This window comes from Geotrypetes seraphini, chromosome 3 (genome assembly GCF_902459505.1).
Source record: "Geotrypetes seraphini chromosome 3, aGeoSer1.1, whole genome shotgun sequence".
Classification (NCBI taxonomy): Eukaryota; Metazoa; Chordata; class Amphibia; order Gymnophiona; family Dermophiidae; genus Geotrypetes; species Geotrypetes seraphini.
Window position 1 is genome coordinate 142,239,458 of NC_047086.1, and position 13,439 is coordinate 142,252,896.

General features: G+C 45.7%; 1 protein-coding gene across 2 annotated transcripts in view; it reads right to left on the reverse strand.

The window, feature by feature from the left end:
- Positions 1-13,439, reverse strand: part of NRBP1 (nuclear receptor binding protein 1) — a 214,483-nt gene that overhangs the window by 24,131 nt on the left and 176,913 nt on the right. For both annotated transcript variants that reach the window (XM_033937868.1, XM_033937869.1), the window contains one exon: positions 5,984-6,037. In XM_033937868.1, the coding sequence (XP_033793759.1) occupies positions 5,984-6,037 (54 nt within the window). The remainder of the gene's footprint in view (positions 1-5,983; positions 6,038-13,439) is intronic.

The following is a 13,439-nucleotide window of genomic DNA, read 5'->3' on the forward strand; positions in this document are numbered from 1 at the left end:
TTTTAATGACCCACCACCACCTGATTTTCCCATAGCCTTACTCATTCTGCCACGCTGGATGCTGCTCACAGTGAACCTCTAGTCAGAGGTATGAAAATATTTCTACCTTAGACAAGCCAGACAAAAGGAAACCGGTTTGTTTCTTCAAACTCCCCTCCAGTCCCCCTGAGGGGGCACCCTAAGACTTCCACTGGAGCCTGAACAATATGGGGAGGAATGCTGTCGGCCCAATCCTGGTACAAAACTGCCATGGAAGCCACTTGGGGTGAGCCTGTTAATGCAGGCTGGCCACACAGGAAGCATGTAAAGCATGGGTCTGTGGACTACAGACCACTGCTCCGACAGCCTGTATATTTTCACAGCCAGAGATGACTCAGGGGAAATGAGAGCCTCTGCAGCACCAAAATAGAGTTGCGTGGGGACAGAAATCCCACCCGTCCCCGCAAGGAATCCCACCCGTCCCCGCAAGGAATCCCTCCGTCCCCACCCGTCCCCGCGAGGAATCCCCTCCGTCCCCACCCGTCCCCGCGAGGAATCCCCTCCGTCCCTGCCCGTTCCTATAAACTTCAGAAATAGTTATTTCATTTAATTATGCTACTGAATTAAAAGCTCTGGTAGAAACCCATTTACAAATAAGCAAAAAGACTTTATTAATTTGGAAATATTAATTGGGAAGAATACATAATTTGTAAACGGGTTTCTACCAGAGCCTCTAATGTTTATAAATTTTTATCAACACAACTAATATACTACTTTATCCTGAAGCAAAAAAAAAAAATAAGAAATATAATTTTTTTCCTACCTTTGTTGCCTGGTTTCTCTTTCCTCATGTTCTCATTCAATTCCTTCCATCCACTATCTCTCTTCTCTCTGCATCTTCCATTTGCTCTGTTATTGTGCCTCTCCCTTTCTCCCCCCTTCCAAATTGGTCTGGCACTCATCTTCTTCCCTCCGCTCCCCCCATAGTCTGGCATCTCTGTTTTCTTCCCTGCCAGCATCTTTTCCCCACTCTCTCTTCCCCATTTCCTTTCAGCGTCCTTCTCCCCCTCATCTTCCCCATGTCCTGTCAGCGTCCTACTCCCCCCTCTGTCTTCCCCATGTGCTTTCAGCGTCCTTCTCTACCCCTTTGTCTTCCCCATGTCCTTTCAGCGTCCTTCTCCACCCCTATGTCTTCCCCAGTGCTTTCAGCGTCCTTCTCCCCCCTCAGTTTTACCCATTTCCCTTAAGCGTCTTTTCCTATCCACTCTACCTTTCCTCCCTTTCTCTCTCCCTGCCCCTTACCTACCCGGCCCAACCGACAACAGAACATGCCTGGTCCAATAAACCTCCCTGCCCTGTAGCCGCGAATCTAAATTACCTTCTTACAGCAGCTGGAGTATTGAAGCTGCTGTAAGAAGGTAATTTAGATTTGTGGCTACAGGGCAGGGAGGTTTGTCGGGCAGGGCCTGTTGTCGGTCGGTCGGGGGAAGCGCCACAAAAGGTAAGGGGACCTGGCCGGCTATGCACCCCCTCCTAAGGCTGCACCCGGGGAGGACCGCCATCCCCGCCCCCCCTCGGTACGCCACTGCCTTTCCCTACCTGCCCTGCCACTGCACATAGCCGACCGGAAGTCTTCCCGATGTCAGCGCTGACGTCGGAGGAAGGGAGGGCTTTGCTTAAGTCCTCCCTCCTACGTCAGCGCTGACATTGTGGAAGACTTCCGATCAACTGTGTGCTGCGGCAGGGAAGGTAGGGAAAAGACGAGCCTCGTGAGTACATCCAACCCCACAGGGATCCCCATGACCCGAAGGGGGAACCAGCGGGTCCCGCGGGATTCCCGTCGTCCCCGTTCCTGTGCAGCTTTCTACACCAAAAGCCTCGCTTAAGGGGGGGGGGGGGAAATCAGAAAAAACCCCAAATAAATTAAACGTGAGCATTACAGAGAAGCTTCTAAAATTTCACTGTAAAGAGTAAGACTGAGGAAATCCAGCACAGCCCAGAGTGAGAAGAGGAGGAGAATATGTAAATTAGGCTCTCTACAGACTTCACAGTGAAAGAGGGTAAACACTGAAATTCCTGTTGCACTGGAGTACTGATTAAATATTATTTGTATTGTTTAACTTTGTAATTCACTGTATATGTACAGCTCTTTCATGTGAACAGCATAGAACTGTAAGGTGTTTTGCTGGATAGAAATAAAGTACAGTGGTACCTTGGTTTACGAGCATAATTCGTTCCAGAAGCATGCTCTTAAACCAAAACACTCGTATATCAAAGCAACTTTTCCCATAAGAGTTAGTGTAAACTTGAACAATTCGTTCCACATCCCCCAAAACTTAATTACCATTAGGGACGCCTCCACCGCTGCCTCTGCCACAGACCCATCCACATGGCTCCTCCAATTCTTCTCCTCTGCTGCTGTTCGCTGCCTCTCACTGTGGGTGGTGCTGGCTAAGCAAACGCCACCGCCGCCACAGAGCCCGACTTGACACTATTGGCTCTGCCGCTCCCGGACGCTGCCCCCCCCCGGATGCCACTACCCCCCTCTACTGGGACTCTCAGGTGCTGGCTCACTCCTGCCGGACGCACCCCGACTCCCATGCTCCACCCGAGGCCACTGATGCTGCTATCGCCTCTTCCACCCCTCTCCTCCACTGGCCCTGTCCTTACCCCTGCACGCTCGTGATAGAAAGTGCCTTCCTCCAGTCTGCTGCTGAGCCTTGAGCATCTGCGCATGCTCAGGCCTTCTGGATCTCACCCTCTCCGAGATTCTCATGAGATCTCGAGTCTCATGAGAATCTCGGTGAAGATGAGATCCAGAAGGCCTTGAGCATGTGCAGATGCTCAAGGCTCAGCAGCAGACTGGCGACAGGCCCTTTCTAACTCCGGTGGCACACGGGTAAGGACAGGGCCGGTTGGTAGATGGGGAAGAGACGATCGTGAAGGGAGGGAGCAGCGCCGGTGGCCTCGGGGTGAGCAATATTGTTGGCTCCCGCGGTTGGGTCGGGTCGAGTGGGGTCTCGCAAATCGAGTCAATGCTCGGTTTATGAGTCAAAAGTTTGCTGAGTGTTTTGCTCGTCTTGCAAAACACTCGCAAACCGGGTTACTTGTAAACCGAGGTTTGACTGTATTATGTTTCAGTTTTTATTAGCTGAGGGTCCAAGCATGAGGAGGGCTTTTTTTTAGGGGGGGGCTATTTTGACTGGAGGTAAAATATGGTCTTTCATTACTTAAATTACCATATATACAGTAATGTGAAAAAGTTAAGACACTATGAAATAAGAAAGAACGGAATATTTCATGAGGTGTCAACTTTTTCACATATACATGTCAAATCTTTTTTTTTATTTATCTTTGGAAAATAAAGTGATGTAATTGTAGGTAAACAACAAAAATTTTCCTCGATTTACTCATGAAACAAAAGATATCTATTCTAACTGAAGAATAAATTATGACACCTTCACATATCCTCCCTCTTAAAGTGGCTCAAATCACACATAGGTATATCACATCAGGTGCACATGATTAGAGCATTTTGACGGAGGTTTGCCCTACTTAAACCTCAGACATTTAGTTTGGAGTGCTTATGACTGCTGCGGTAAGAGTGAACACCATGGAAAGATCAAAAGAGCTGACTGAGGCCTTCAGAAAGAAGATTGTAGCAGCTTATAAGTCTGTTAAGGGATTTTAGAAAAGATCTCGGAAGAATTTGATATTAGCCATTCTACAGTCCGGACAATAGTATGCAAGTGGAGGATTTTCCAAACAATTGCCAACATGCCCAGGTCTGGCCATCCAAGCAAGTTGACCCCCAGAGCAGACCGCAAGATGCTAAACGAAGTTTCCAAAACCCCCTAAAATGTCATTACAGGACCTACAGCAGGCTCTTGTTACTGTGAAAGTGCATACCTCTACAATCAGAAAGAGCCTGCATAAATTTAACTTGCATGGGAGGTATGCAAGAAGGAAACCTTTGCTCTCTATGAGAAACAAGGCCAGACTGAAGTTTGCCAGAGAGAACGTAGACAAACATCAGGACTTCTGGAATAGTGTTCTATAGACAGATGAGTCTAAAATTGCATTATTTGGACACAAAAAAAGGACATGTTTGGCTTACACCAGCATTCCAGGAAAAGAACTCATACCAACTGTGAAACATGGAGGTGGAAGTGTCATGGTTTGGGGATGTTTTGCTGCAGCAGGACCTGGCCACCATGAATTCTACCATGAGAAGACCATGAGAGAGAATCTGTAAGAAAATTTAAGCTGAAATGGAACTGGACCCTGCAACATGACAAAGACCCAAAACATATCAGTAAATCCACCAAGGATTGGCTGAAAACTAAGAAATGGAGAGTCCTGGAGTGGCCGAGTCAAAGCCCTGATCTTAATCACATTGAGATGCTGTAGGGCAGTGGTCTCAAACTGGCGGCCGGGGTCCACATGCGGCCCGCCATGTACTATTTTGAGGCCCCCTCAGTATGTTTATCATAATCACAAAAGTAAAATAAAACAGTTTCTTGATCATATGTCTTTTTAGCTATAAATTACAATATTATTATTATTAAGACTTAGCCAAAAGGAAAGATTTATAAATTATAAAGAGTTTTACCTCATGCAAAATTGTAATTTCTTTAATAAGACATTAACTTTTATTTTTTGGCCCTCCAAGTACCTACAAATCCAAAATGTGGCCCTGCAAAAGGTTTGAGTTTGAGACCACTGCTGTAGGGTGATTTGAAATGAGCTGTACATGCAAGAAACCCTTCAAACATCTCACAGCTGAAAGAATTCTGCATTGAGGAGTGGGCCAAACTTTCCTCAGACTGGTAGATGGCTACAAGAAGCGTCTCATTGCAATTATTTCAGCCAGGATGTCCTAATTAATTCCTCAGTTAGAATACACATTTTTGTGGATATTTTTTGTTTCATGAGTAAATCAAAGAAAATTTTTGCTGTTTAACCTGCCATTACATCATTTCCTTTTCCAGAGATAGATTAAAAAAAAAGGATTTGACATCAATATGTGAACATTCTTAAGAAAGAACTGAATATTTCAAGGGGTGGCCTAATTTTTCACACAACTGTAGTTTGGCTTGGAGGCTTTTGTTGTGTATGATGAAGATGCAGAGTTTTAATCCTTAAATTCAGTAGCATCAATGGGCTTTTTTTAATTTTGAATTGTGCAAACTGGTATAGTTTCTGTAGTAAAGACCAGTATCTGGGCTCCTTGACCCATTCTAGTTAGCTCTCTTATGCTGATCCTTAATCAGTTTTGGTTGCTCTTTCGGCCAAAACTGATTGGGGGGGGGGGGGGAGGCGGCATGGCACAACAGTTTAGGTCACCTGTCACCTCTAAAGACACTGGGTAAACCACACAGCCAGAAACTTGGTATGAAGATCAAGGATGAGGGTAGCAAGAAAATGCCTTTTTCTTATTCCTACACCAGTGATTCTCCATCCCTAGCTATCATCAGTGCTTAATACCCTAGCTATCCTTTGCTTACCAGGACTCTGAATATAAAAGATGAAGAAAACGTGGAGTGCATTTTTGGTAGCGGTAGCTGGGGAATAAAAGTTCACACCTGGCCCTGCCTCCTTCCCTGCTCCACAACTATATTTCCTATGTGCATACAAATTAAGCCTAAGACTTTCATATCAGATAGCTATTCCAACTTATTGGAATGTTCTGAGATGGAGGAGGGATTTCTTTTGCCAAAAAATTCCATGAAAGTTTTAAGGGAAATTAGATAGAACACAACCCAGCCATCCCCAAAACCTCTATAAGGATCATCTCTAAAATTTCACTTATTAAAATAGCAGCCAAAAACTGTCAGTCCCTCTGCCCAAAGCATACCACTGGCTCCTCATAGGTAGCAAAGCTTTACTCAGAGCAACAGATCATGTTATTAGTTTTAATTTTCACAACCAATTACACATGAACACAAAATTTACAACCCTCCCCCAAAAGAAACATACACCAAAAAAACAAAACAAAACTTACATGATGCTTGGCACCCTCCTCAACGGATTCAATGTTACACTGCATCAACACTACCTAGAAACAAAGCAAAACAATTTCTTCACGCCTATTCAAATGCAAACGTCAACTTACAAAACCTTAAGTAAGCTTGCCCATTTCTCAACTGCCATGTTACCCACCTTTGCTCACTAATATAGGTGGCATTCAAAGCAGCACAAACTTTATTAAGCAACCGATTGTGAGGATAACCTACAAGAACTAACAGGGAATTCACTGGGAAGCTGAAGTAAATCTAAGCAGTAAAGGAAATATATACATTTATCCAGGTCACTTAAGACTACTTTAAAATTAGTTTCTTACCTGCAATGGATGTTACCTGAACACAGCCATTTACCAATCACTTCACTGCTCACTCAGGAGGGACTGCACAAGCTCCACCAAAACTCCGGAACCCTCATTTTCCAAGAACCCGCTTACATGAGCGCCACAACCCATTAATCCAGATCAGATGATCCATGGGGGCCTGCATTCCAGACAGCAGCAGCCAAGGAAGGAGCAGGAGGGGACTCCTCCTGCTCCCAATGAAAGGTAATAGAAAGGGGGAGGGGTCAAGGGGGGATGGGAGGCCGAGGGAGGGGGCACTCTGTTGGCAGGAGGGAGTGGGCATTCTTCCTGCTATTCATTAGCGTCGGTGTAGGCATCCCTCCTGCCATTTATTTTTTTGGTTTGTGGAAGGAAGGGGGAGGTGACACTGTCGCAGGGGACTTTTAAAAATTAAAATAAAATAATTTTTAACCGGTAGAAGCCCAGACAGCAGTGACAGGAGGCTACTTCTCCTGTCACTACTGTCAGGGCTCTGCCCCGACTCAATCACTCACCGAGTGATTGAGTCGAGGAGTTTGCATGCAAATAATTTGCACTTCTGTGCAAATCATTTGCATGAAAAAAAGATAGTGAATCAATCACTGTTTCAAAAAATCGGCCAACAGCGATTGAATCGCTATCTTTAGTGAATCTGGGACAACGAGTTTCTCTGCCCCCAGTCTGTGAGTCGACGGAAAAAAAAGACAAGTGGTGGAGCAATTAGGTTCAGCCAACAATAAATGAGATGCTGCCCAATTTGTCTGTCAGCTATTTCTTCCATTCCAAGTTCAGGCTCAGCGTTCCACAAGTTGTAGACAAACAGTAGTGATAAAGTTCTTGAAAATGTCTAACCAAGCCAGGTATAAAGGCTGAAAAATCCCTTCCTCAGGGACTGGAAAATGACAGCTACAAGCCAAAGCCACCGATGCCGTTAATCCGAAAGGCATGTATTTGAGTTTTCCCTGTGTCCAGTCTGTGTCCCTTTAAGCACCAGCTTTGTAACTTTTGAAAGTAATCTTTTTGCTTATACTGGGGTGATTTTGTATTATTGATAAAGTATTAACAAAATCCGGGGAAACCCATCCTCCACAGTGGGAGCCGACCCATGCATCCTAGATTAGGGCTGTTTGAAGGATTAAAGGGGTTTATCTCCTGTGACACACTTGCGTTTCGCCGAAACATCACCTGCACACTTCCCAGGGCCCTGTCGCCATTTTCATGGAAGTTGGGGACAGAAAGTGCTAGAAGACCCTCCTTTGAGGTCAAAGTCACTGAATCCAGGCAAGCCTCACACTCCTTACAGGTCACAGCGCATGTGGAACATGGCTGCGCATCCGACAGCCATCTACCACAAATGAGGCATGAATCCATGACATCCTGCCCTGGGGAGGTTATCTATGTGAGGTTTTTTTCAAAAATGAAGCTGGCAAGTATAACTTTAAAATCAAATCAGGAAAAATCCAAAGATAAGAACATAAGAATATAAGCAATGCCTCTGCTGGGTAAGACCCGAGGTCCATCGTGCCTAGCAGTCCACTCACGCGGCGGCCCAACAGGTCCAGGACCTGTGCAGTAATCCTCTATTTATACCCCTCTAGCCCCTTTTCCAGCAGGGAATTGTCCAATCCTTTCTTGAACCCCAGTACCGTACTCTGCCCTATTACGCTCTCTGGAAGCGCATTCCAGGTGTCCACCACACGATGGGTAAAGAAGAACTTCCTATTATTCGTTTTGAATCTGTCCCCTTTCAACTTTTATTATTCGAAAGTTTGAAGCATCTGTCCCTCTCTACTCTCTCTATGCCCTTCATGATCTTGTAAGTCTCTATCATATCCCCTCTAAGTCTCCTCTTCTCCAAGGAAAAAGAGACCCAGTTTCTCCAATCTCTCTGCGTATGGAAGGTTTTCCATCCCCTTTATCAGACGCGTCGCTCTCCTCTGAACCCTCTCAAGTAACACCATTTCCTTCTTAAGGTACGGCGACCAATATTGAACGCAGTACTCCAGATGCGGACGCACCATCGCCCGATACAATGGCAGGATAACTTCTTTCATTCTGGTTGTAATACCCTTCTTGATTATGCCTAGCATTCTGTTTGCCTTCTTAATGGCCGCAGCACACCTTGCTGTCAGCTTCATTGTCATGTCCACCATTACCCCCAAGTCCCTTTCTTGGGTACTCTCATTTAATAAAATCCCTCCCATCGTATAGTTGTACCTCGGGTTTCTGTTTCCCACATGTAATACTTTACATTTCTTAACGTTGAACTTCATCTGCCATCTTGTCGCCCATTCCCCTAGTTTGTTCAAGTCCCTTTGCAATTCTTCGCAGTCCTCTTTAGTCCGAGCTCCATCAAATAGTTTGGTGTCGTCCGCAAATTTTATTATCTCACACTTCATCCCTGTTTCTAGATCATTTATGAATATATTAAATAGCAGCAGCCCGAGCATCAAGCCCTGCAGGACCCCACTCGTGACCCTCCTCCAGTCCGAGTAGTGGCCCTTCACTCCTACACTCTGTTTCCTACCCGCCAACCAGTTTCTGATCCATCTATGTACGTCTCTTTCCACCCCATGGTTCTTCAGTTTCCGGAGTAGGCGTTCATGGGGCACCTTGTCAAAGGCTTTTTGGAAATCTAGATATATGATGTCTATGGGGTCTCCTTTGTCCATCCGTTTGTTAATTCCTTTGAAGAAGTGCAATAAGTTCGTTAGGCACGATCTCCCCTTGCAGAAACCATATTGGCTGGTTATCAGAAGTTCGTTTCTTTCAAAATGTTCATCGATGTTTTCTTTTATCAGTGCTTCTGCCATTTTTCCCGGAACTGAGGTCAGACTCACCGGTCTGTAGTTTCCTGGGTCACCTCTTGATCCCTTTTTAAAGATGGGCGTAACGTTGGCTATCTTCCAGTCCTCCGGGATCATGCCTGTTTTCAGGGATAGATTGCAAATTTGCTGCAGTAGTTCCGCTATCTCCTCCTTTAATTCCTTTAGAACCCTTGGATGGATTCCTTCTGGACCCGGGGATTTGTCAGTTTTTCGTTTTTCTATCTGCCTGCATACATCTTCAAGGCTCACTTCCATGGATGTTAATTTTTCTGCTTGATTTCCATTGAAGAATTGCTCAGGTTCCGGTATGTTGGATGTAAATACAGACGAAAAGAACATAAAGTCTTTCTGCCACTTCTTTGTCCTTCACCATTCCCTTCCTGTCTCCGTCGTCCAGCGGTCCTACCTCCTCCCTAACCGGTTGCTTCCCTTTACCATATCTAAAGAACGGTTTGATATTTCGTGCTTTCCTGGCTAGCCTCTCTTCATACTCTCTTTTGGCTTTTCGAACCACTCGGTGACATTCTTTTTGATACTTCCTGTGCTCTTTCCAGTTCCCTTCAGTTTTGTCCTTTTTCCATTTCCTGAATGAATTTTTCTTATTACCTATCGCTTCCTTCACTATTAAATTATCCACGCCGGGTCTTTTGTTCGACTCTTTTTGCACCCCTTTCTGAATCTGGGGATATACAGATTTTGCACCTCACTCACCGTGTTCTTGAGAAAAGACCAGGCATGTTCTACCGTTTGCCATTTTTTGGAAGTGTTCCTAAATTTCTTCCTTACCATTTCCCTCATTGCTACGTAGTTTCCTTTCCTGAAGTTAAAGGTTGTCGCTATAGTTCTCTTTCCTTTCGGTATTCCTACCTCAACCTTGAACTTGATCATGTTATGATCGCTGTTTCCCAACGGTCCCACTACCTCTACTTCCTTTGCAGGCACCTTAACCCATTTAGGATTAGATCCAGAGTGGCATTTCCTCTCATTGGTTCTCTAACAAGCTGCTCCATGAAACAATCTTGTATAGCCTCCAGGAATTCTGTCTCCCTAGCGCATTTTGAGCTTCCAAGACTCCAGTCTATCCCGGGGTAGTTGAAGTCTCCCATAATAACCGTATTACCTTCTTTTGCATTCTCGCTTCATCTCGGCTTCCATTTCTTCATCGATATCTCCGGTTTGCCTGGGTGGAAGATAGTATAGGCCCATCTTTAATTCAGGCCCTTTCCATCCCGGTATTTTAACCCATAGTGATTCCAGCTTGTTGGCCATCTCTGCTGTGAACAAACAAAAAAAGGAACTGCAGATATGTACAAGATGCAGGCGAAATTCATTGTGACAAATATAAATATATAAAAACCTTTTTACCAAACAATGGACCCGACACGGTCCATGTTTCGGACAAACCTTCGTCGGGGGTCCAAGATGAAAAAAGGTTTGGAAAAATATGCCACAAAAAATTGTAGAGTAAAAAAATGTCATAAACCAAAAGGTCCGATGCGCCGAGAATCGCCAACTGTTGGCGATTCTCGGCGCATCGGACCTTTTGGTTTATGACATTTTTTACTCTACAATTTTTTGTGGCATATTTTTCCAAACCATTTTTCATCTTGGACCCCCGACGAAGGTTTGTCCGAAACACGGACCGTGTCGGGTCCATTGTTTGGTAAAAAGGTTTTTATATACAGTGGTGCCTCGCATAACGGACGCCTCGCACAGCGAACGCTGCGCATAACGAACTTTTTGTCTTGCTCCCTATAACGAACTTCGTTTCACACAACGAAGTCGCCCGAGGGGCCCGAGGGGGGGGCTGAACTACTCTCGCCGCTTCCTAATGTGAGCCGGGAACAGCAGCACCCTCCTGTCTGAATGCAGTGTTCCATCATCTCCCTCCACCTTACCTTAGATGCCGAGTTTTCCGGCTTTCTTTTTCGGCCAGCCACACACTTTCAAAGAGCAGCACATGCGCGCATGCTCTGTTGTTCAATCTTCTCCTCTGACGCAACCGGAAACCGGAAGTTGCAGGAGAGGAGAACATTGATCAACTTCAGCAGCTGCGCGTGCACAGCTTTTTGAAAGCGTGCGGCTGGGTGAAAAAGAAAGCTGGCAAACTCTGCATATAAGGTGAGGTGGAGGGAGGGAAATGTAGGGCTGCAGAATGAATTATTTTGTTTTACATGTATTCTTATGGGAAAACAGGGCTGCAGAACGAATTATTTTGTTTTACATGTATTCTTATGGGAAAACGCGTTTCACACAACGAACGTTTCACATAACAAACTTGCTCCTGGAACGGATTAAGTTCGTTGTGTGAGGCACCACTGTATTTATATTTGTCACAATAAATTTCGCCTGCATCTTGTACATATCTGCAGTTCCTTTTTTTGTTTGTTCCTGGTTGGTTTTTTCTGCAGACAAGGTTGGACCTTCCTCCCTTTTTGTTGCATCTCTGCTGTGTCCATTTTGTCGATTGTATGCTTTCTTTTATGACTAGGGCTATTCCACCTCCTTTCTGTCCTGACCTGTCCTGGCGATACAGCTTGTACCCCGGCAGTGCTGTATCCCATTTGTTTTCTTCATTCCACCACATTTCAGAAACTCCAATGATGTCTATGTCCTCTGCATTGGCCATGGCTTCTAATTACCCCATTTTGTTTCTTAGGCTCCTTGCATTAGTATATATGCAATTTAGATCCTGGTATTTTCTTGTCTTCATTTCCTTTCCCAGTGCTTCGGTCTTTAGTTTCTTCTCTTTTGTTACAATCCTTCTAACCTCCTCTTCTGGGTTAGTCGACTCCTGTAATTTGTCCATTGTTTCTTCCCAGCCTTTTTTCCCCTCGGTATCTTCACGGGATACCTTCTTCCGAATCGTCAACACTTGGTCGACTGTCAGCTTTCCCCTTCTTAGTTTAAAGCCTGTTCTATTCCTCTCCTGACGTTGTTTGCTAGAAGTCTTGTTCCCGCCGCGCTCAGATGCAGTCCATCTCTCCTATAGAGCTTGCTCTTGCCCCAGAACGTTGTCCAATTCCTCACGAAGTGGAACCCTTCTTCCTCACAACATCTCCTCATCCACGCATTTATTGATTGTAGTTCCTCTTGCCTTTTCACATCTGCTCTCGGTACTGGTAGGATCTCTGAGAACGCTATCTTCTGGGTCCTCATCTTCAGCTTTCTTCCCAGAATCTTGACCTGTTCTATCAGCGTGCTTCTTCTGTAGTCTCTCCTGCTGACATTGTTCGTCCCGATGTGGATCATTACTGTGGTCTCTTCCGTCTCTGCTCCTTCCAGGATCTTTCCAATTTTGTCCACGATGTCCTTGATTCTCGCTCCTGGGAGGCAGGTCACCAGTCGATCCTCTTGCCCTCCTGCTATGTGGCTGTCCACATGCCTCAGGATCGAGTCTCCCACTAGGATCGCTGACTTTCCTTTCTTTAGGTTTTGCTTCGGTCTCAGGTCAATGTCCTCGGTGTGCTTTGCTGCTTCCTCTCCTGGGCATCGACTAGCCATTTTCTCCCCCTCGTGTGATGTTCCTCTGTAGGTGTCTTCTGAGGTCATCTGCTTCTTGTTCTCCCTTCCATGTTTGTGTTGGTGTAACTTCATCGTTCATTTGAAGTTCGTTTTCTTCCACTCTCCTCCTGTAGGCTTCCTCAATGAATTTCTCGAGTTCCCTATCTCCTCCTCAATGTGTCTCTCATTCATGAAGTTTACAGCTGTCCTGATTGGGTCCTCTGTAGTCCTTCTAGCTCCTGTATCTTGTCCTCTAGTCGCTTTACTTCCTTCTTCAAGCTTTCCAGCTCCTAGCACCGACCGCATACATATGATTGTCTCCCCGAGGGGAGGTAGTCATACATATGACAGTCTGTGCAGAACACTGGAAAGCTCATCTTCTGGCTTCCCTCTGCTTCCATTGTTGTTCTCTCTCTCTCTCTGCCTGCCTGCGGCTGATGTCCTCTCTCTCTCTCTCTGCCTGCCTGCTGCTGGTGTCCTCTCTCTCTCTCTGCCTGCTGCTGATGTCCTCTCTCTCTCTCTGCCTGCTGCTGGTGTCCTCTCTTTCTCTCTCTCTGCCTGCTGCTGGTGTCCCCCCCCCCCCCCTCTCTCTCTCTCTCTCTCTCTCTCTGCCAGCTGCTGGTGTCCTCTCTTTCTCTTTCTCTGCCTGCTGCTGGTGTCCTCTCTCTCTGCCTGCTGACAAGCAGGGAACCCTTCAGAAGCAGACTTTTCCCAAAAGTCTGCAATCTCTCCCAGTCAGAGCTGTCCCTGCAGGGAACCTCCGCAGCACAAATGCAAAAATA